Source organism: Ammospiza nelsoni, chromosome 3, assembly GCF_027579445.1.
Source record: "Ammospiza nelsoni isolate bAmmNel1 chromosome 3, bAmmNel1.pri, whole genome shotgun sequence".
Taxonomy (NCBI): Eukaryota; Metazoa; Chordata; class Aves; order Passeriformes; family Passerellidae; genus Ammospiza; species Ammospiza nelsoni.
In genome coordinates this window covers 19572706-19595694 of record NC_080635.1, presented here as the reverse complement: position 1 = coordinate 19595694, position 22989 = coordinate 19572706, and the positions used below count along the sequence as shown (strand labels likewise).

The 22989-nt window shown below is 40.8% G+C and overlaps 1 protein-coding gene across 4 annotated transcripts in view; it reads left to right on the top strand.

Annotated features, from left to right (window-relative positions):
* Nucleotides 1-396: 396 nt before the first annotated feature.
* MARK1 (microtubule affinity regulating kinase 1) overlaps nucleotides 397-22989 on the top strand; it is a 57485-nt gene continuing 34892 nt past the window's right edge. Inside the window, exon 1 of one of the 4 annotated variants that reach the window (XM_059467739.1) lies at nucleotides 397-654. In XM_059467739.1, coding sequence (XP_059323722.1) covers nucleotides 604-654 — 51 coding nt within the window. In that variant the 5' untranslated portion in view covers nucleotides 397-603. The remainder of the gene's footprint in view (nucleotides 655-22989) is intronic. The other 3 variants (XM_059467736.1, XM_059467740.1, XM_059467738.1) reach the window with 3 other exon arrangements.

Below are 22989 nucleotides of genomic sequence, written 5' to 3'. Positions count from 1 at the left end.
CGGGTGCTGTCACTGGTCACCACAGAGAAGAGATTAGTCCTGCCTCTTGTTGACTATGAGATCCCACTTCACTTCAGCCCAGGGCGCGCTTCCGCCCGGCCCCCACCCAGGCTGAGCCCGTCACGGATCCGCGGCCACCCCGGCGCTGGAGCCACAGCACCGCCCGCCCGCGCTTGCCGCGCCCGCCCGTACCGCCCGGCGCTTCCTGCGGCGGGGCCGGCGGGGCGGGGGCGGGCAGGGGGAGGAGGCGGAGGAGGGGAGAAGCGGGGACGGGAGCGAGGCGGAGTTGGTACCGCCGCCGGATGCTGTGAGGAGGCGCCGCGGCCCCCCTGCGCTGCTGGTCGCTCACCTGAGCGGGCAGGAGGGCGGAGAAGGAGGAGGAGCCGGCGGCCGAGCTGCGCGGAGCCCGGCGGCGGCGAGGCGGGCGGAGGGGCAGCCAGGCGGTCGGGCGAGGCGATGGCGCCGGGTGCGTAGCGGGCAGGAGGCCCCGCGTCCCGCCGTGTGCGCCCGGCTGCCGGCGGGGGTGGCCGGTGGGCTTTGCCGAGGCCTAGGAGCGGCCTCTCCCCTCGGAGCGCCGGGCGCGGCTCCGCCGCGGCCCGCACGATGTCCACCCGCACGCCGCTGCCCACCGTCAATGAGCGGGATACGGAGAACGTGAGTGTCGCGCCGGGACCCTTCTCCCTCTCTGGCTTCCTTCGCCTCTCCCCGGTACCCGGTGGCGGCCCGGCCCTTCGTGCCGCCCAGGCCGAGTGCCCCAGGGGCGGGCGGGCCGCGGCCGTGCCGAGCGCCGGGCCAGCGCCGCCGCCTGCCCGCGTCCCAGGTTCCTCCATGCGGCGCTGCCGGGGCGGGTCCGGCCCGCCGCGCTCCACGTCGCCCCAGCCCGCCCGCGGCGCCGGGCCTCCCGCGGGGACCCCTCCAGCAGCCCCTTCCAGCCCTGTTGGGCCGGGCCGGGCCGGGTTGGGCCGGGCTGCGCTGCCCTTATATGTCCTCGGCTGTCGGCGCACACGGGCTGCTGGCTGCGGGCCCCCGCCGGCGAGAGGCCTGTAGCCCCTGCGGGCGGCAGCCGGGGTGCCCCGCCTTAGGGCGGCCCCCACACACGGCACCTCCGCGCCTGCCTTGGGATTGCCACTTGTGGGCTGTCTGACAGCCTGGCCCTTGGCCTTGCCTTTCCTTTTGGGGTTCAGCGTTACTTGCTCTTTGTTCGGTTTGCCACCTCCAAGACGGTCCTTGGTGTTGTATTCCTTCCTCTGCTTTGCTTTGTGTTGCCTCTGAGGGGAGGCTGTGGTCGTGTCCTTGGTTCTTCCCGAGTTCATTGTATCTTCCTTTGTGCTCAGTTTAAATATTTTTGCGGTCCTCTCTGCTCCGCCCGGACTCGATGGAGTGGTGTTCTCTGCTGTAGTGATTATTTCATAGAAAATAATCAGAATTGGCCATGATGGACAGTGTACCTGAGGAATGCTGGACCATGTCTGGTCCTGTCCATCAGTGGTGACTTCATAGGTGGTAGTGTGGGAGTTGTGAAATTTTCCTCTTGGGCGAGGGGACTAGTATTAAAAGCACTATTGTTTGAAATATGTATACTTAATTACCTTTTGGGGGGGTGGCAGAAAGGAGGGGGAAAAGGAGTCATAGGAAGTATAACACATGCAGTCATACCCACCTTTGATTTGTGTGGAAGGTGATGGGTAAGAAACGAAGGAAGATGGCCTAGTGGGGTGAAATGGGTTGAAGAAGGTGTTTGTTTGTAGTGCATCAATCTATTCTATAGATATTCTGGCTAGTAGCGGGAGCTCCTAAGGTTTCTTACAGTACCAGCCCAAGCAGTAGTGCCTCCTGAATAGGTTACTGACTGATACGAAATGAAAAGTGAATGTAAGAAGATGATTTGGAAGACAAAGGTAACAGAAAGAGATAATATAGCTAGAGAAGTGAAACCCAAGTGTAGTGAATTATTATAATGAGCTTTTAGTATCAGTCAATCAGTGGAAGTTTAATTGATAGAGCAATATCAGACTTATTACTAGTAAAGCAAATAGATGTGTTTGGTCTCTCCTTACTCTTCATGGACTGATGGGTTCTGTGTTATTCTAAGAACAAAAGCAAGTCCTTGGGATGAAAATTTTGATTTAATTAAATGATAAAGTCCAGGTTTGTGTGATACATGTTACTCCTGAGTCTCTATTTCAAATGTATATAGGAATATAGATGACAGGAAAGGATAAGAAGTATTTATGCATATATCCAGTAGTACAGTCCATAAGACTTGCAAGATTTACACAAGGCAAATGGAAATATTTTCAAATATCATCATCTTTTATGGAATGAAAACTTCAAAGTGTTGGTCATTAATTTAGCAAATATTATGCTACTCGTGAGTGCTCAGTTTTGAAACCTAAGGAATACTAAGTGTTAGGTTTTTATTGTAATTTTGGAGAGTACATTGGGCATCTGAAGCACCTAGGTTTGTACAGAGTATCAAAATACTTAAAGTTGCACATTTGCTTCTGCAAACCTTGGTGTAAGTATGAAACCTTATACTAAGGAGTATAATCTTCTAGCCAGATAAACGCCAAAGATCTGTGCAGGTGTAAGTTCCCCAGTCTGCACAGAGTCACTCCAGTGCTGTCATTAGTGGGCGTCCGCAGGATTTTGGAGCAGAGACCTTGAGCTCTGCCTGTTGGACAGCCAGTGGTGTCTCTTACGTCAGACCTTTGGCTAAAGTGGCAAATGTAGGATGGAGGAGGAGTAGGTGGTCCGTTGCTGACTTCCTGATCAGCAACATTCCTTGATTTAAAATGGATTCTGTGAGGGTGAGGTGAGACTCTTAAATTACTTTTAATGTGCTTCCTTCTGCTGATAAACTCTAATGGACTGGGGAACTGTTTATGCTGGTGGCTCATGATGGACAAAATCAAGCTAGCAAGCTCTGAGTAACTGAGGTGGTGAGAAGTTGTAACTAAAAGGAGAAGTAATTGGGAAGAGTGAGGAATTAAGGAGCTGGTAAAACGTCCATCTTTGTAGTGCATATTTCCAGTTCTCTGGTATGTATATTAGCAAAGCTCTCCTGAACAGCTCATGGTGATCTTCAGGAGAGGCTCTTCTCTTCCACCTGGTGCTTGTGGCCATCTCGAAGTGTTGCTTCATTGTGTGACTCCCAAGGGGCAGACTGGGGTTCTGTGTGCAGGGAGAGCTGATTGATGTTTCTGAGTGCAGCCCTATGTGTGTGTCCAGCTGTGCTCTGCACATGGGGTGAGGTTGTTGCATGAAATCATGGGCAGCTACCCTGCCACCACCACCCCCTCTCTCTTGGCAGCTGCTTTAGGTACTTTGAAAGAGAAAACAAATAAAATTTTAATGTGTGCTTTTCTCAGTGAGTGAGCAAGCATTTGTGTTATCATTTGAAAAAAGAAATTATAATACTGGATATAGCACCTATACATTGCTTGAGGAATTACAGGAGTTCCTGGTAGGATGGCTGAAAAACTTGCTTGTTTCCATAATGCTTTTTGCCTCTTGTCCCAGAGTGCCCTTTGAAAATATTTTAGAAGGGATAAGATCAGGCAGCATATTACTTTATCAAGTCTTATCAGAAAGCTGGAGTGAAAAGAACAGGAACCGGCAGCAAGGGACTGGCAACAGGTGGAGGGAGCCAGGGCCTGGGAAGCATCAGTGTGTATGTAACTGATAGGCCTGCCCTGTGGAGCTTTGCACTCCTTTTCTTTGCCTCTTTTGCTATTCCTGACATCTCCTAGTGCTATGCTTAGTTTCCCTAGCATATGTCCGTAAATACTTTTCACTGGAATTGTTATTTCTCGTTCATGAAAGCTGTGTTTAAGGAAGCAAAGTAGATTATGATTATCAAACACTTATTGTTACTAACAGTTTATTTGGAATCTTAGGGAAATTATTGGGTGGAGGGAGTACTGTATTTTCATGTGTATTACTGGATTTATTTTTTCAAGTGAGGGGTAAGCAGTATGCAAAATAATATTTTTCCCTATGATTTGATTTTGTACATGTAACTATTTACAGGCTCCTCTTGATACACTACCTGTCACAGTCTACAAAAAATGTATCACTGCATTCAAGCAATTGCACTTGGAGTTAGTTTGGGTGAACTGAGATTCCCATCTCTGCTGTTGATGGAAAAAGAGAAGGACAGGAATCAAAAGTTTTGAGCTAGAGTATCTCTTCTGTTTTCATTGAGTTGGTATTAATTGAGGAAAGAAGGGCTTTTATGGTTTTCCCTTCATAATATGTTGCCTTGTATTGTGTCATTTAATTGAGGAACAGTTTTCCTGAATCAAGGCAAAAGAGAGGAAATACAAAGGTAATATGTTCTCTTAGATGTTTTTGGAAAGCTGTGTTTAAGAAAAGACTCGGAGATTCAACAGTTGGCTCTATACTACTTGCTGTATATTACTTTAAGTTAATAAGAATGAGAATGCTGAAAGCAGTTTGCTTTTTCTGTCATAAGGACCTCTTAATCTGACATAAGAATACTTTTTTTCCTTGTATAGTAAGTGTAATTTAATCTTTTGGAGGTATTACTGCTATGTGTGAAGGTATTGCTGTTTACTTGTGCTGTGGTTTCACCTCTCTAGCTAAGTTTTAAGGTATTATTTTGTTTTGGTTTTTTTTTCAAATACCTCGAAGTTGTTTAATTCTGCTGGAGCAATCTGGCATGTTTACAGTGGAAGAAGAAATGAATAAGGCAGGACTGCTGGATGATAACTCTGGCCAGAGTCATGGTGCAGTGTGGGAATTGTGGTTTGTTTTACCTAGGCAGTGCTGTGTGAGAATGATTGAGATGTCATGGCAGGGGAAGTTTTAAGAAGCATAAGCCAGTGACATATGACCATGTGATTTGCTTCATTATCATACAAATAATTATAACTTTGACACATTCACACCCGTTTGTGGGTTAGCTACCGGACAGTGACATCTCAGATGCCAGCTCAAGGGGTGTGGTTAAGGATGCCCTTCTGACAGGGGAGCCTACGAGACAGCTGCATTTTAAAGAGGAAAGAAGTTGAAGAGGGCAAGAGATAAGAGGATAGAATGAAATGGTCAAGTTGGGATGATAATGATTATACCATGTTTAATTTCTTTCTGGTGGTTTTTTTTCCTTTCTGGATTTGCTTTTGCACAATAAGAACACATGGTTTTGATTTGGACAGAGGGGGCGTGGGAGAAAGTATCTGACAAGAATTCTTTCCTCCAGTGCCTTAAGCAGAAGAATGGCCTAATTTCCAAGCCTTATGGGTTCAAGAGTACAGCTGTATCTTTCTTATCCACAGGAGATGGACTTGAGCAAAGCGAAGAATGCCTGAGATTTTTCCTTAAGAGTTTATTTTCCTTGATCATAAATACACCATTAGGTTCTATGTTTGTGGAAACGGTAAGAAGAGAGTATGTCCTCCTAATCTTGTTTTGAAGGTTCTCGTGTTTTCTCTTTGCAGATGTTCTCTTGTTGTTATTTTGCTTCACATATGGGCTGAGCTCCTGTGTTGTGGGGGGAAAACGTGCTGAGCTAGAGCCTATGCATGGAGAGAGCAAGGTTTGTTTGGAAGTTAACGTTCTATGTGGATCAGAGAGAATAATGAGACAGGCAATACGTGTGGTTACTTTAATTTTCTTCATGTAAAGAGGAAAATTTTGGTACAAAGCACTGAAAATGTTCATGATTCAGTGTTCTTTTTAAGCATCGTGAATGAGTATACAGTGTTAAGGTTCAGAGAGAGTTAATGCAGTTTGCTTGTAGTACTTGTTTCATTTCATACTTCATGGGGTTTTGAGGTTCATAGGTAAACATAAAGTTGGATTGTTTGTGGTTGATGTTCTGAAAACTACTTACATGGTCAGTGGACTTAAACACTGAACTAGAACAAGGAGAATATGTTCTAGGAAACCTGACCAGCGGGGTCTTTTCCATTGTGTATTTCTGATCCTATGGACTTACTGTTTATATTAAGAGAGATTTAAATGTTTTTTTTATATCTGCATTTTAAATGTTTCAATCATCATTAAACACAGGAGATTTTTTCCCCATGATACCTGATTACATTTGCAAACTAATGTTTCTGCTATAAGTGTGTTAAGTTTCTACCGTCACAATTGCTGTTGCTCAGCAGAGCAATGTCCTGCCAGCTTTCAATTGTTATCAGTAGTTTAAACACAGAAAAGATAGTGACTAAATTTTTAAGTGCAGATCCTGTGATTTCTCTAAAATTATATTCTCAATTAGTGGTTTGTAGTTGTACTTGTAGAGTATTTCTTGTTCTCAGAATTTAGATAGACCAGACTGTACTATCTAACTGATGCTTGAGAGAACTTTAAACAGTGTTCCAGTACAGCAGATTCATTAAGAAACTATCCAGTAAGGAGATGATTTTACAGTTAATGTGGAGCTAAAAAACCATAGTGTGTCTGAAGCCCAAAGACAGGCTTCTTACAGATTGGCCTACTCATGGCTTGAGAGCTTGAGCAAACTTTTCATATATTGCAAATCAGAGAGAAAGCTTTTTATCACTTCTTTTCAGATTTTATCTTTTAGTAACTTCAGCCTGTCCTTTATTTTAAAATACATGTTTACAGTCTGTGCTGCCCTCCAGGTTAAACATACTACTTATAAGCTGCTGCCGACAGTGACAAGTTTCAAATTCAGCTTATTAATGTTGTGGTCATGACACCATCTATTTTTTTGTTGTTGTTGTTGGAAACACAATGCTTGCTTTTTGTGGTCGGGTTTGTTGTTGTGTTTTTTTTAATCTTTCTGGAATTTCAGAATAGGCAAAAAATTTTTGTTAGGATTTCACAATTTTTTTCTGGCTCTTGGTTCTTGAATGTTTACTGTGCTCTAGACAGTGGTAAATTAGGAAGAAATGTTTTCCACAGTTGACTGTTTGTGAAAACCGCCATGAAAACAGGAAAGTTTCATCAAAATATTCACATTGTTCAGTGTAATGAATATAATGCATCTCAATCTGAGTTTTAATAAGAAGCTCTTTCTCCACATCAGCTAGCAAGCCTGGTTAATTGTTAGCATTTCTCTGCTTCTTTCACATTGTCAATTAGCTTTTCTTTGGTGTGTTCTCCATGCTCAGTGCTAAACCGAGCTTTAAATTGGGCCAGTTGTATTTCACATAAGAATGAATCATCTTGGTTTTTCTGTGAATAACTTAGTAAAATAGCAAAATCAAAGACTTGTTGAGGTCTCAGGGTCACTTTGAGACTTCATAGCTGTATGTGATGATTCAGCTTAGATTGCTTTGGTGAGCATCCTAGTGAATCTAAGGTTAAAAATTCCAAGATGGTAAGATGGCCCTTGTTTTTAAAGTACATTTCCCTGTGACTATTTCAACCTTTATTTCCTAAGTAGTGACCAATCATGCTGTAGCTATTGCAGGAAAATAGTTGAAGGCAAGAGCATTTGAAACCACACTCTGTGCTTGTCATAATCCTGCTTCTTTTTGATCTGGGATGGCAGTTGAAAAAAAAGTTTGTTTGGTTGGTTTTGGTGGTGGGGTTTGGTTTGTTGGGGTTTTTTTTGGTTTTGTTTTTTTTTTTTTAACATAAGCATTTTTTTTCAGGGATTTCTTTTTTTGTATGCTTTCAAAGAAAACAGCAACTTCTGCTGAGAGACATATATTCACAGCTGTAGGAGGGTGCTTGCACAGTTAAATTCAGCTGGGCTGCAGTTAATCTTAAAAGTAATGAGCCAGACATGCTCATGGAACACTTCCACAGCTTAGTGTCTAATGATTGATCAGTAGTTGTATTTATGTGAAACCCTAAAGCACAGGTTTTTTGGGCATCTCTGTCAAGTGAAAGATCATTGTTATGCTACAATTCTCCGTCAGATCAGGACAGCTGATGAACAGTCACTTCACATTGCTTAGATCCTTGTGGAAAGCAGGCTGTCTTGCTGGAGTGAATGTGTTTGTGGGCTTTCAAGCTCTTCTGTTTCGCTGTTGCATATGGTTTCAGGAAAAAGTAATTTTCCTTTTTTTATCTTGCTGTTCCTCTGCTTGTGGGACACCTTAGGTATAGGCTGTGATGTGAGAATGAGAAGTGGTCTGCACTCCACTTGTTTGGTTGGAAGGCATGTACTGTACCATTAAGATGACTTTTGTAGAGAATCCTTCATGGCTGTTCAAGATTTAAGTGTTCAGTACCAGTGGCTTCTGTCCATTTGTGTGTAAACTATTTCAGTTAGCAATGTTTTATAAAAGTGTGTGCTTGTTACAGAGACCTAAATATAAAATACAGCAACACAATGTGTTGTGAAGATAAGGGTTCTTTTTCTTCACATTTGCCTTCTTCAGAAAGAGGACTGTTACAGTAAGCTTTAGCCAGAGTAATTGTTTATATGTCCAAGATTTATACCCAACCTAAAAGAGCATTGAATGGCCACACACTGATATGTGTATCACAGCCATAATGATTTCTGAGGTAAGAGTTGTTGCACATAATGGAGTTTTACTGAGGTCACAATGAATCAGGTTTGTGACTTAGAGCAGCCTCTGCCTTGTTCACTGTGGCCCTACTGAAGTGCTAGAAAGAGGCAGAATAATTATCCTGGTTTTTGTTTAAACACCTCTAGAATTCACAAAAGTAGCAGAGTTTTAATCAAAGTAGAGAATGATGTCTGAACTTAATGTGTGTTTCAAGTGATCAGTCATAAGGAGTTTTGTCCAACTGAGTTGCAGAATGGTATTTTAAACACGTACAGTTGTGATATGTTGACTAATAAGACAGAACTTTACTTCACCTCTGATGAAAGCACTTGTGTAGAACATCAGTGTTCATGTAGCTGAACATATAGAGTTACTGGATAGCCCATGGCAGTCTTTTGCAAAAGCAGATAATGATAATATTACTGGTGACAAAGTCTAATTGCTTTTGTATTATAAAGTAAAGTAGTGCATGATAACTTTTAAAATCTTAAGCAGGCACAGAATTAGGCAAGGTTGTTAGAGAGAAGTGATATCTTTCATTAGACAGATGTGGCTGAAGAAAATAGATAAGGTTTGGATAGTAGCAGGGCTTGCTGGCAAGGCTCTTGCCTAAGGTGAGACTTGTGGTAAAACCTGTAGTGCCTTGCTGTGCTTCTGCAGGAGGCCCACACCTCACTCGGTGCAGTAAAACACACACCGCCTTGTAAGCAGAGGCTCAGCCTTAGTCACTGGGGAAGAGTACTATTTTAATCTCTCCTGGAGTCCTGCCTTCCCCACTGTTGGTTCTTATCTTTTTCAGCTTAACTCAATGCTCAAGAAGAAAGTAATAGAAAATTAAAGTAAAACATCTTTTACTTGTCTTCAAGCAGCCCTTTTTTTTCTGAAGGGAGAAGGCCGTTTATTTTTAATCTTAAGATTGTCACATAAATAATTTCTCTTATTTAGTCCCTCAAAAATGTGACCAATTTAATTTTAAACCTGGTGCTCATCTATAACTTGCCATCACATCAGCTTTGTCCTTACACATCCAAAATTTGTCTTTGCAAGATTCGAACTGACTCTGTTGATTAATTTGCTGGCCATTAAATCCCTGCAATTTGCTATAATCTCACACTCTGGCTCCCCCCACCCCCCTTGTTTTCTCCCCTATTTTGCTTACTAATGTGCTTTGTGCTGGAACTTGGCATACTCATTGCCAGCTTCCTTATGCTTCTCACTCTTTCTGGGACCTTCTCCAGTTTTGCTCATTTAATGACATAAGCAAACCCAATACAAAGCTTTATAAAAGCCATGTAGTTGTAGTGCCTGTTTATCCTTCAAGTAATACCCTTCTGTAGGAATCTCAAGGAGCATTTTAATGGGTATAATTTGAATTGTAAAGCTAAAGGCAATGAGTACATTTTTTGCTGTTGGTGGACTGGGAAGACCTGTTTCTGTGTTGGGGCTCTTTTAAATATTAGCAAAAATGATTATTACAACTTGAAATATTCATCAGTTAGACCATATTTTCCTCATTCCACCTTTCCTTCCCTCTACCCTGCTAAAGTTACTGGGCTGGGCTTTCTTCTCTCAGGTAACAGCAGAGAGTAACCAAAGCTTCATAGTGATTACTTACACAGGACATACAATTTTATCATGTTCTCCTAGAGATTCTCTCCCTACACTCAGATACGTGAGGAATTTTTAATGGGTGAGAGTTGAGGAGCTGGAGAAGGGGAGGGTAGGGTGTACTGCAGGCTGTGTAGCAGCAGTGTAAATTACTTGTGCTTAAACAGTAAATATCTGAAATTCCTTTTGAGAGTGCATGCTTGGCTTCAGTCATATGTATCTTTCTACTTAGATGTTTGTCTTCGCTTAAAAGAAGTAGAGGCATAGCTCAGAAATTCAGAGAATCTTATGTGTTAAGAGGAGTCTTGTTTTTGCCATGGAAATTACCTTAGTCTATAAAATGCTACATTGAGCTCTTAGAGAGGATATGGTCGTTTTCCACAAATGGATTACATGTGTAATGTATTTACTCATATCTTGTTCCAGATAATATTATTGATTGGAGGTAATAGAATTCTTTAAAGCATTTGGGGTTTTATTTAGTAATTTTTTTCCAACAGTAATCTGATTTTCTTCCCCTTGCCATTGTAGTAGGGACAGTCTACTGGTTAAAAAAAATCAAAGAATGTCTTTACTTGTTGGAGGACTAAAATAGTATTTTTTCTTCAAGATCAGACTCCCAAAGGAATAGCATTTTTAATCATTCAATGCAATGAAATGGATATGGAAAATATTAATAATACTGTTCTGAGTAGTCTTTAGCAGACATATGTATGGGTAATAGCTTTTCAAATTTGTTTTTCTTCATTTGATATTAAATGAAAAAGACTGGCTGCTTTTTAGACTTCTTTCTTCCAGTGATAGTCATAAGATGCACATGAACAAAGAAAATTTATGAAAGCCTTTTACAGTGTAACTCTTGCTCCATCTGCTGCAGAATCCAGTGAAATCTTATCCTCAAACCTGGTATGAGCAATGAGGGTTGAGCTAATATAGATGCTAGAATTAGTCAGTGGAAGACATTATTGTTATCAGAGAATGTATGCCTCCAACAGTGTTTGTAGTCAGGCTAAGGGAAATCTAATCCCACAGCCTATGCAAAGTAGACTGATAAAATTGCATTTAAGGGTCCCTTTTAGGAAAGATATTTGTGCTCATCCAGTGATTGAAGTATGCTGAGGTATAGCACTCATATAAAAGTCAAGTTCAGTGTTTCCTAAATAGTACAAGATAACATTATTATTGCTGCTGCTATTATTACTGTTGTTATTATTAGTTTTTTGTGTGACCTTTTGCAAAACTTTGTATTTTGGTATTGTGTACAAACCATTTCTTTGTTACTCATTAAATTAATTTCCTAGTGGTGTGTAACATTAAGTTTCCCTAGAATTATTTTCAAGTGAGAGGCGTCAAGCCTTCTGGAGTGATGTAGAACAGACAAAGTGGACTCCTGTATCCATCTGTTTGTTTTCATTACATTCAGGAAATAATTTCTAACCTGAAGAAGCTGAATTAAATACAGCACTTGAGTATTGGATTGGAATTACAATCAAGTGAAGTGTTAATGGTGCATCAGCCATTTTCCTAATATTGTCTTGATTTAATTGAAGATTAAACTCAGCAAGTCATGGACAGAGGAACAGAAGAAAGCAGACGGAGGACTGTCAAGTTTATGGCCTGGGGTTATACACACACACATATATGTTGGAATTAAGTATACCTCCAGATGTCTTCCTGCTGTTTCTCCAAAACTATACCTGATTTCAGGTCACCTGTTGTGTCATAGGATGGTAATAGAAAATGAAAAGAGAAAAATATTGTTGAAAAGAGAAAAATATTGTCTTAACACAATAGTTGTCATCCCCAGAGGCTGGGAGCATTCTAGTTGGTTTGGTAAATTTAAAGAAAAAATAAGAATTCCCAGTGAGCCTGTGATAATTCAGGGATTGCAGTGCTCCATAAAGGGATATGTGATCATCTTTTCTCCCATGCTGTGGCTTTCCTCATCTTCTAATTGGCGAGGAGCATTCTGGCAGTGTGGGTGGGAAAAGGATCTTTGGCACATTGGTGGTGGAAGAGAGAACAAAACATTGCTGGTGGCTCATCCTAAGACCTGAAAAAATTCAGTTGTGTCCATTTCAAATCTGCTTAGAGATGATTTTCCTTTAAGGTTTGGGGACAGATTCCCAGTTTCCACTAGGGAGGTTTGTATAATCCCTGCCACCTGTGACATTGCCCTCAGGTCCCCATGACTTCCTCTGCTTTTATGACTTTCCCTTCCATGGGACTGAATCAAATTAGTTCCTGTTTTAATATGAGACAGCATCTGATTTGGTAAGGCACTTCAGCTGGGAATTCCTAGGCATGCTGCTCTTGTATTATTCAAACTGGTTTGAGGTCCACCTCAGGACAGAATTGAGAGCTGCCCCTGCTAATGGTGGGCTTGGAGGCTGCTGTTGCTGCTCCTGGTAATTTGATGTCTCACCATTTAGATGAAGGAGTCTGAAAGGCCCAGTTTTTACAGCCTGCAGGCTGCACTCCTGTGTAAAGCCCATAGCTGGGGATCTGGGGTTCCTCACCCACAGATTGTCAAGGACTCTAGAGAAGGTCATACATCTTTTTTCTTACTGTTGGATTGGCTGCTTATTTTAATGACTGTATTCATTTTGAAGACATACTAAATTTATTCAAACCTCTAATCACAGATTATCTGACTTGTTTTATTAAGATTTACCTATATATGTGTGTGCATTATTTCTTCCACATTTTCCTAGCTTGTTATTTTAGTGGTCTGGGTAAATGCAGTATCTGCTGGTTTTAGTATTTTCTTTGCATCCTGTGATTTTTTTTTTTTCTTTTACTTCCTTAGCCAAATTATGTTACATGGTCTGTTAAATTTGTTTTGTTCATTCCTTTTCTTGTGCTTGGTTTTTAGATCTCAGTTACACTCACGTGTGATTTCTGTCCATGGTTTGAATTCAGCACATTGACATCTATGTGCTGTATGTGTGTGCTTCTCAGTATTCATTAGCTACTGTATCACTGCGTCTTTCAGTGTAAAACAGCTAAAGAAGTGTGTTCTTTTTTTCTAGTTCTTTTACATACTTTGCAAAATCTTTGAGGAATATTGCTGCTGTTTGCTTTTCTCCATATATCAATTTAGCTTCCTAGTTGCATGTATTTCTGGAATGCTACATTGCAGTTTGTGATCATGAATAATTGAAGCCCAAAGGTTAAAACAGGGTGGTTGCATGACTTTAGGAACAAGGGGCACTGTGGAAGTTGTCATCTGAGCTCTGTGAGAAATACACTCTTTGATCATAAGACAGGTCCAAGGGCCAGATGCTGTTTGGACAGCTTAAAGTTAAGCATAAATCTGTGCAAGGCTGTAAATATATTTGCTAAATTGAAATGTGGTATAGCATTATCCAGATAAAGGTAAATAATTACTACCACTCAACTGAGGATATTTTATTTGATCTGTTAATTAACACTTGAATGAAAAACAGAGAGCACTCAGCAAAAGACACTCTTCATTTTGCTGTTTGTTTTGAGCTCACCATGTCTGAGCCAGTTGACTTGGATACATTGTCTTGTCTTAATCTTGCTCTGCTGTAAAACATAGTTGGTCTTCTGAAAGCATAAACTAAGTTGAATGGTGTCCTTATAACTTTATCTGTATCTCCCATCATGCTCTGCTAGCCTGTTCTCGGGAGACAAAACTCTTGTAACTGAATGCTGCTTGAGTGCAGGCTTGCTGTGCAGGTGCTTCCTCCTCTTAGGAAGGTGTTCTGGTTTTCCTGTGAGAAGGTATGTGTTACTCCTCAGAGTCAGCCTTGTGCTTATGAAAAAAAAAATGTCTGCAGAATGCTGGGTCTGATGAGATTCTGGCTTAAATATGAAACTATGTCTCCTTGATAGATGAGGTCCATTGGATCCTCTGCAGCTCAGTCTTCTGAGGCAAGACTTGTTACTGACACCAGAAGTCCTTGGCTGCAGGGTGGTGGACCAGCACATGTTATCAGGCCTTGGAGATGGAGCAACTAAACTGGTCTGCTCTAGTGCAAGAAGCCATGAAAGTGCTCTTCAGGTCAGGAATGATTCCCTGCCCTCCCTTGAAGGCTCTGTGGAAGGGCTTGAGATAAGCCTTGTTAATCCGCTGTAGATCTATGCTTTCTATTCCCCTCTTCTGTCTAGGCAACAAGTTGATCTTGAGAATTACTTCTATTTACATTTATTTTGAATGTACGGTATTGTATGAAGGGAATTGTTAAGATCCCTGAAAGGACAATGTCAAGAGAAAATGGGAAAATCATGCTGAACATTGGGTAATGGCATTTGAAACGGAGCTTGATGTGATCCTCAAACATTCCACGTAGAAGCCCCCATTGCCAGCTCCATGCTGCTAGCAGCCCTGCTCCCAAAACTTGAAGGCTGCGGCATTATAGGAGTCACAGGCCTGGTAAACCCAACATCAAACAATCTCCACCAGCCTTTCATTACTTTAGCCCTGTGAGGAGCGCTGATAACCAGCGCTGTCTGCCTACACCAAATCATCCTGCATTGCCTGGGATGGTTTCTTTTCTAGGACATGTGTGCATCAATTAGTGTGTACTGCTATCAGGTTGGATATTTTAATTGGGCATCTCTTCACTTTTGAGAAGCTGGCTTTACTTCAGAAAGTTAGTAAGACCTTGAGGTAAGATAGTCAAAATGAGATGATGATCTGTCTTGATGAATTTGTCATTGGATCTACTGGATGAATCCAGTAGTGGGTATATGAAGACTTTAGAAATAGTGTCCAGCTTGCTGGAGCAGGAACTTTTTTGTGTAGTAAAATGCTGGGATGCTGCTTTGCCACTCATGTCATCCCTAAAGGGGAGCTTCTTGAGCTTACATTGTGTGCTTTCTGAGGGTAAACAACAGCAGTAAGCAAGCCTTGTTTATGGGATTGTTTTTGTTGGTTTGAGGCTTTTTGTGTTTTGGGGGATTTTTGTTGTGTTGGTTTTGGCTCTTTTCTGAGTCCTTGTGTGTTTTAACTTTGTTGTGGAATTGGAATAAGTATGTCCTAGCTAAAGTTTCACTACTGGTGTCAATTTGCCTTTGGATTATCAAGAAAAGTAGTGTGATCAATTTTCTTTTCCATGTTCCTGTCCTGATAGCGCAGTTCCACAACAGTTTAACATAGAGCTGATGTGATCCTGTCTTCCCAGTGCTGGGTGGTGCCTTTTGTCCTTGTGCCTGTGCTGCTGCTGGGGCGGTGTCAGGGCGTGCCTGTGCTCAGCTGGAGGTGACCCTGGCAACAGAATTGCGAGGGTTTCTCTGTCTCGGCTGCCTGTTCTGTCCTGTGTCCCGCTGCCCCAGCAGTAGTGAGGTTGTAGGTGCGTGTGTGGGCATGGCAGCAGTGTTGGATCAGCTTCAGCAGCCATCGTGCCACATGGGGACTCATGCAGAGTTGTTGTAGGTATGCAGTGGATAAGGGAAAAATGCCCATTTCATAAACTTTGAGAGGAAGAATGAGTTGCAGTTAGAGCTTGGTCCCAATTAGCTGTTGTATCCTTTCCTTCTGTAGGAAAACCTTAGCTGACCCAGAAGAGCGCTTGTTTGATCCTGAGTGTCAGACATGCTTCACACTCTAATCTGGGCGCTCTTTTGTGAGTAAACCTTGCCTTCTGCTGCTGTTTTCCTCGTCTGGAGGCAAGCCTCAGGTTTCAGGATTGCAGTCTCTAGACTGTAGAAACAGCCCTTTCTTCTCAGTTTTGAAGCTGGATATTAAAGCATTTTCTGCTTCTTGAGCCCTGCAAATGTTTGAGGAGCTCCAAGTGCTTGACATGATCCTGAACTGTAGGTTGTTTCATGTCTCCCTTCTTTTGCCTTTCATCAGGGCGATTGAAAAATGACCTGGCTGCATCATTTCTAAGTGCAATGAAAACTCCTGCCAGTTTCCTTTGCCGGAAGTTTCGCTTTCTGGGTGTGTTCCTGTTCTTGTTTGGTTGGGTCAATTAACAACCAGCATTTGCACTTAGTTTTCGTTTCACAGGGGATTTTTCAGTAAACTGTGGGTGCTGTGGCATTCAGAATCAGTAGTGCCCTGCAGCTGCCTGTGCCTCCAAGTGCTGGCAGGATGTCCTGGGGGAGACGGGAATGCTCACTGGGAACTCTCTGCTGGCAGGTTTGAAGATCTCATGAAATAAGTCAAAAAAGACTGGTATGATGAACTGTTCACCTCCTGAGGAAAGGGTAATGGCTGGCAGGAAATGTTGAAAGAACTCTTGTCTGTGAAGGACTGTGTTTAGATGTGTCCAGAAGGATGCAGGAATAGTTTTGTTCCTTCCTTCCTGTAAGTGCTTTCCTTCAAAAAAACAGTTTTGTGTTAGGTTTCATGGGTGAGGGACGTTTAACATTTTATTTTAACAAGATAGGAAATGTTTTATTCTCTTGCTTGATAGGGCACATAGTAATTTTTAGTACTGTACCAAATAACAAAAATGAGTAAACAAGAGGATTTTACAAAAACTTTACAGTTTTCCTCCCCCTCATGTTGGTTCCACCTATGGTTTTGCTGCAGCAGCTTTTAGCTGGCTTGTCTCAGTTTTCATGGGGCTACAGGGAGGGTTTCATTTTGTCCTGGCAATTAATGGAGATGATATGGGCTGGCTGTCCTGAATTAGCCCTGGAAAATCTTGTTTGTGTGTTTGGGATGAGTCAGGAAGGAAAGTGCCAGGTTGAAATAACTGTGCCAATTCTGAGTGAAATAGAACAAAGGCGGGAAGGTCCTGTTCTGCTGCACCTGCATGCCTGGCCAGGCTGAGGGCTTCAGGCCTAGGGAGAGAAGGAAACATGTGAGCTGAGTTCAGGTTACAAGACCTGATTTCATGCTATGGTAGTATTTGTTTTTCTGAAATGCTTTCATCTTGGGGATGACCAGAACATTTCAAAGGGTTTTTATCTATCAAATAAAAAGGATCTGTAAATTCATGTGATAATGAATTCCACCCTTCTATATGATGTTCCTGCAGCGTTTTTTAAAAAAAGGGAATGAGCATACTGTATCATGCACAAGATTAATACAGGTTGGTGTAACCACATGAAAATGAGAATTATTCCAAAGATCCTTTAGTATGAACTTCTGAAATTCCTATTAGCTGTGTCTAGTTCTGCACTGGTAGATCATGGGATGTTTTCTTTCCTAGATTCCTTCAAGTATGGAGCTGTAAACATTGCATCCTTTGTAGCTTGAGGTGAAAAAACCAATTCTGTCTCAAAGTTGGCAAACTTATCTCTGTATGTCTCACATAGATTCACATATGTTGAGCACTTAAAAGACAAACAACAAAACCCCAAAAAAAAACCACCAAAAAAACTTCCATGGGGTTTAGTTACCATAGTATCAAGCACAGATTAAGATTTACTCAATGCTCAGCATAAATTTACCTCTCACCTGTGCACATGTCTGCTTTTGGGAAGGGAACACTATTTGTCTATTGGCTTTGGGGGATTTTATTTCACCTTGTGGTAGAAATGTTTTCCTGTTACCATTGAAGTTGGTTTTGTGAGATACACAGTAGTAGAACTGGGAAGAAAAAGGAAGAGATGCGAAAATAAAATGAGGAAGTTATTTTGTTTATTTTGTCTCTTGGTGCTGTATAGTTTGGAGTTATTAAAGTTTTATACAATGTTTTTCAGAGTTGCAGCATCAATTAATGAAATGTTTGTGTATGATTGACTCAGGCCAGCTTTCTATAATTTTTTTTATCTTATAGCTGATAGGCTCAAGAAGATCATGCCTGGCATTTTAATGTATTTATATAAGTGATCTAAAGAGACAGATGTATGTGCACATGTTTGATTGTTTTCTTCTTGCACTTTTGGAAAGTGTGCAGGAGCAGGCACAGGAGATGGGTGCATTTTACGTTTTATCACCGTTTTGTCTGATTCTTTTGTCTGCCATACTGATCTTGGTATCTGATATACAAACTGTAACTACTTTTTTCCTCACTCTGCCATTGTTGCTTTGGTTTTTCTGAGCTTAGTCTTGCATATTATCCCCCTCTTTCAGTGGGGAAGGTTGGTTGCTTTGCATTTTGGTGATTTTTTTAAAGGAAAGCTTTTATCATGCATTCTCAATCTAGTATGCATTTAATTGCTGTTAAGAAACTTTAAAATCATGTGTACATACATTCAATCTTTTAAATTGGCCGTTCCAAAGCACTTCTCCGAATGTCTGAGGAGAAAAATTAGATAGTGCTCTATTAGAGCAGAGGTGCTTTAGGAATTGTAGTATGGTGTGATAGATATGTGTGGCAGGAGTAAGGTGTGGTTTTGTGCAGATGTGAGGCTTACCTGGAAGGGGAGGGAATCTCCATCTTCTTCTGCCCCTAAGTGGGGCATCAGGTACTATAATTGTGTGCAGTTTGCATCATACCTGTACCACCTGCTTGCTCTTGATACATGATGCAGAACAAGCTCATCTGAACATCCTGATGGTTTCTACTTTGAGGTTCACCAAGAGCTTTCAAAAAATTGGACTCTTTCAGTTCAGTTTGATGCTTCAGCAAAAATCTTTTTTGAGGTGGCTTGCTATAAGCTCCTAGGTCCTAAGGACTAGTGACAGAGGGCAACATGACAGCAGCTGGACATCCAGGACAGTATTTCACACCTTTGTTCCCTTTCCTTTCCTGGCACTGTATTTTAAGAAAAATTTAATTTTAATGTGTTTGTTTCTGGAGACTTTGTTTAATACTGACATAAACTGAATATATCAGGAGTCCTGTAATGTTGTAGTAGTAAAGGAATGTTTCCCCCTACAATATACATATATTAAGAGCAAAATTGTTGCAGATCAGAGCTATTTAGAAGACTATCTTCTCAACCGTTCAGATACTCTCTGTCTGGGCTAGTTATTTGGAAAAATTTGCATATTTGAAAAATATGACAGCTGTTATAAATGCTCACGTGTATGGCACATGCTTGGAAATGTTAGGAGTAATGAATATAAAAATTGGCTGCGAGATACTCATGTCCAGGACAGGAGAGAAAAACTGAGTGAGAAAAGTGTGATAATTTGACTTTTGTATGTAGAACTGTATGTGAGACTTTGCTTGCATGGGCTGGCTCTACCAAGGAATTTGCCTTGTGATAAATCAAGATGGGGAAAATTCAGGACTGAGAGGCTTGTTTAATCAAGTGAGGTGTGTTTGTAGGCAGATGGATGTGTGGAAATTACCCTCTTACTATGAAGGACTATAGAGGCCTTCAGTGTTTTTGATTGAGAAAGACTTTTTGAATTGGTGACTGGAATGGTTTGGGGGAATTTTTAAGACCAAGTTCTGGGAGCACTTAATATAGGTGATGTTGTAAGTTTGATTACGGTGTATAATCCCCGAGAATACCACTCCAGTGGCTAGTAAGTGGCTAAAGGATGCTGAATATGTAAAGTAGTGAAACCTACACATTGTACCTACTTGGTAGGGTTAGTTCTTCTGCACTTTCTTAATGATGATGTGGCCATAGGGTCATCTTGCTTTGGCAAAGTTACCATGGGTAAACAAAGAAAATTACAGCTTTGAGAAGCAATGGGTCAGATTAACTCTCTTGTGGTCTTACTGCCCTTGGCTTTCTGTAACGACCCTGGCTGAATATGTCAGAAGCAGACCTAGTATGGAGCAGTAAGTGTTAATCGAGCTCTCTTCAGTTGCAATTTAAAATTGAATGTTAGAAATACTTTTTCGGGATTCCTGAAAAGGTGCATTTTGTGTTGCATGAGTTTTCTTGTTTTAAAGTACCTGACTAATGTGCAAAATACCTAAATACTCTAATAAACTGTTTCAGCTCTAAGCTTGTTACTACTTCACCCTATTTATTTTTGTTTAAAATTGCATTTTATTTTAAGAAACATCTAATTTTGTGTTTATTTCTAGAGACTTGATTTTACACTGCCATAAATTATGAATATATTGAGTCATGTTTATGGTGTACTAGTAAGGTAGTGTTTCCCACTACGTTTTATATACATACAGATATATATATGTGTGTGTGTATATATATGTATATATATATATATAGAATCAGGGTATCTAGTGAAGTAACAGAATCTCTAATTGAAATCCTGTGTGGAAAATCCAGCTTGTTGACTGGAATTGTTTTTGGATGACAGTGAACTTGCAAGGAGAGTATTGGTTTTTACGGTCCCCTTGTTTCCAGCACCTGAAAAATTTCTCAGAATTCAGAAATTGGTCTACTGAAATGGCTTTTTAAATAGCCACATAGTAGCTGATGCATAATGAATGAATGTATTGTAACAGACCAGAAGAATCTGAAAACTATGTAGCCTGCCCTTCAAGACAGTGTGGATGTTGCATACTTCTGTGAAATTCAGCTTTAGTGTATTTTGGAAATAATCTCTGAGATACTGTTACTTGACCTTGATTTTAATTTTTTTTTTTGGCGTCTTAATCTTTTGTTTCAATTTCACTGAATGTTGATTTCTAGAAGTTAAGTTTCTACTTTAAATTCCTCTTTACCTTCCAACAATAGCGAGCTGTTGCTGTGCAGAAAAGAGGCCTGTTACAAGAATAATTTGTGTTCTTGAATTTCATTTAGTGCTGTTCAAATTCAGAAATTGTATATATTTAGTTATTTGTGGCTCACAAACCAGGAAATTTGACCTTTATGCATGATTTCTGTCATCCTTGGGCATAGCTGGAGAGAATGGTTGGTTGACTCTCAAGAGAATCTGTTTGAGAAGGAATAATTAGGAACCATCCAGAGTGGCTTAGTTTTCTGTCACAAAAAGACCAAAATCCAGAATCATCATGACCATGAACTTTGTTACTCTTTTTTCCTCTTCAGGTTTGGTACTCTTATACTGTCATTTTGGTTAAACAATGCTTTCCCTGTTCAGTGTGCATTGAAATGATCTATTCTGTGAAGGCATCTTCTTGTTTGCCCATGGCTTTGGTTAAGTCTATCCAACTGTTTCTTGAAGAGATCCCTTCAGGTATCTGCTGGGAGTAGTCTAATCCTGTGAAGCATATGAATGGCAATTGATGTCAGGGTTACTAATGATTCTGGTAGGCATTGTATTTCCTGTAGTGAAGATCTAATTTGGTGAGTAAAGAGGCTTGAAGACTTCTAAAACTTGTTTGTGTAGCACAGTGCTGTAGCCCGGGCTGGGGTTCTGAGTACAGCTGAAGTATTTGTTGTTAGCACCACACACATACTGATTTTGCAGGGTGTATTTTTAGGGGAGACTTTTTTAGGGCTGTGGTTTATCACATGTGGGGCTGGTGTCCAGTGCTGAAAGAATGTTTCAAAGCCTTTTTTGCCTGGACCTGCCCTTCTGATCTTCTTCTTCAAAATCCACAAAAAGTATTTTAATGATGTGCTTCTAAAGAATAAATACTATTACTAGTGTGTTATTTCACAGCTGAATAAATTTCTCTGATATACAGAATCTAAACATGCGTGGCTTGCTTGATTCTCCAGTAATTTGGAAAACAGTTTAGCAGTGGGAGTACAGTAGTATTTTGCAGAAGGACTCATGCGAAGAAAAGACAAACAAAATTATATTTAGGGCTGTTCTCTTGGCTATAGTGAATAATTAATAATGCTGGAGGTGATGTAAGCAGGGTTGTGCTACATTTGGGAAGAACATTCTGGTTGTGGTATTCTCCTTGTTTTTTCCGGTTGTGTTGCAGCTGTTTGCTACTTTTCCCAATTCCACTACTGCTTATGTCCTGAAATAATCTTGCCTGGTTCAGTGGGACTGCCTGTCACCCTGAGTGTTTACAGGAGGGGATTGACTAATGCAGACTGAAGCTGGAAGTACTTTTTTAAATTCTGGTTGTAAATGAAAATAATTCCATAAGGAATGATGGATGAGATCAGCACAGCCCACCAGTAGGTTGGGTATTGGGAGAAGCAGTAAAACTCCAGCTACCCTCAGACTACTTTCAGCTTAAGGTCATGGATCTAGGAACAGGCTTGTTAGTGCTCTGTACAAAGATGCCCACTTTTTAATTGAGGCAATCAGTGATGGGAAAATATTCAGGTAATATTCAGGTGTCTGTTGATGCTTTATGCTTAGCTGGGAGTAATCATGCCTTTCTGCTACAGAACTAAAAAACTGCTCTAGGAAGACATTCTTTCTACCTCCAGTATTTACCAGCTTTCAAAGTCTGTAACTTAAAAAATTGGAAGCTAAATTTTACCTGTTAAACATTTGTACCCATCTGCCACTCTTAGAAAGTATTTGAAATACTGAAACACTTAGCACTCCTTTGACATTTTTCATTACTTTGGTTTCTCCTTGGAACAATTCCAAGCCCCATCTGTAACTTGCCCCTTATATACTTGGAAGTTAGAGTACAGAAGCAGATTTCAGTGACTAACATTTAATGTGGGATGATGTGTTGGCATGCATTAAAAATAACTTCCTTTTAGTTCTGCAGACTTTTGAGGTTTAAAATATTTTATGCAATCTCACGGAGTTTTAAAAAATGGTTATTTTTAAATAAAGATGTAGATAGTTTGATACTTGAACAAGAACTTAAAAAGATGCAAACATGTTTGGGGAATGAAGTTTACTTGAAAAAAAAAAGTCATTTCATTTGACTGAAGAAAGTTAACAAAAAAAGAGTGAAACCTTATTTCCAAATATGCCGAGGTACAAATATATTTTGCATAGTGTATTTTTGAAAGACTAAATTTGATTATAATTAGACAGATTTATCTGCAACATAGAGCTATACTGTGTGGTTTGGCATGTTTAAAGAGTCTTCAATGGATTGTAGATTACTGCCTAGGTATCTAGTTTTGCTTTTAGAGCTGGTAAAATCTTTCTGCAGACTTTTTTATGAGACATGTATTGAACTCTGCCCAAAGGTAGCATTTTCTCCTTAGACTGCCATCCAGAGTTATCAGTTATATTGTAGAAGTTAAATAAATTACTCCCCTTTACATCTTTTTATACTTGTGGTCT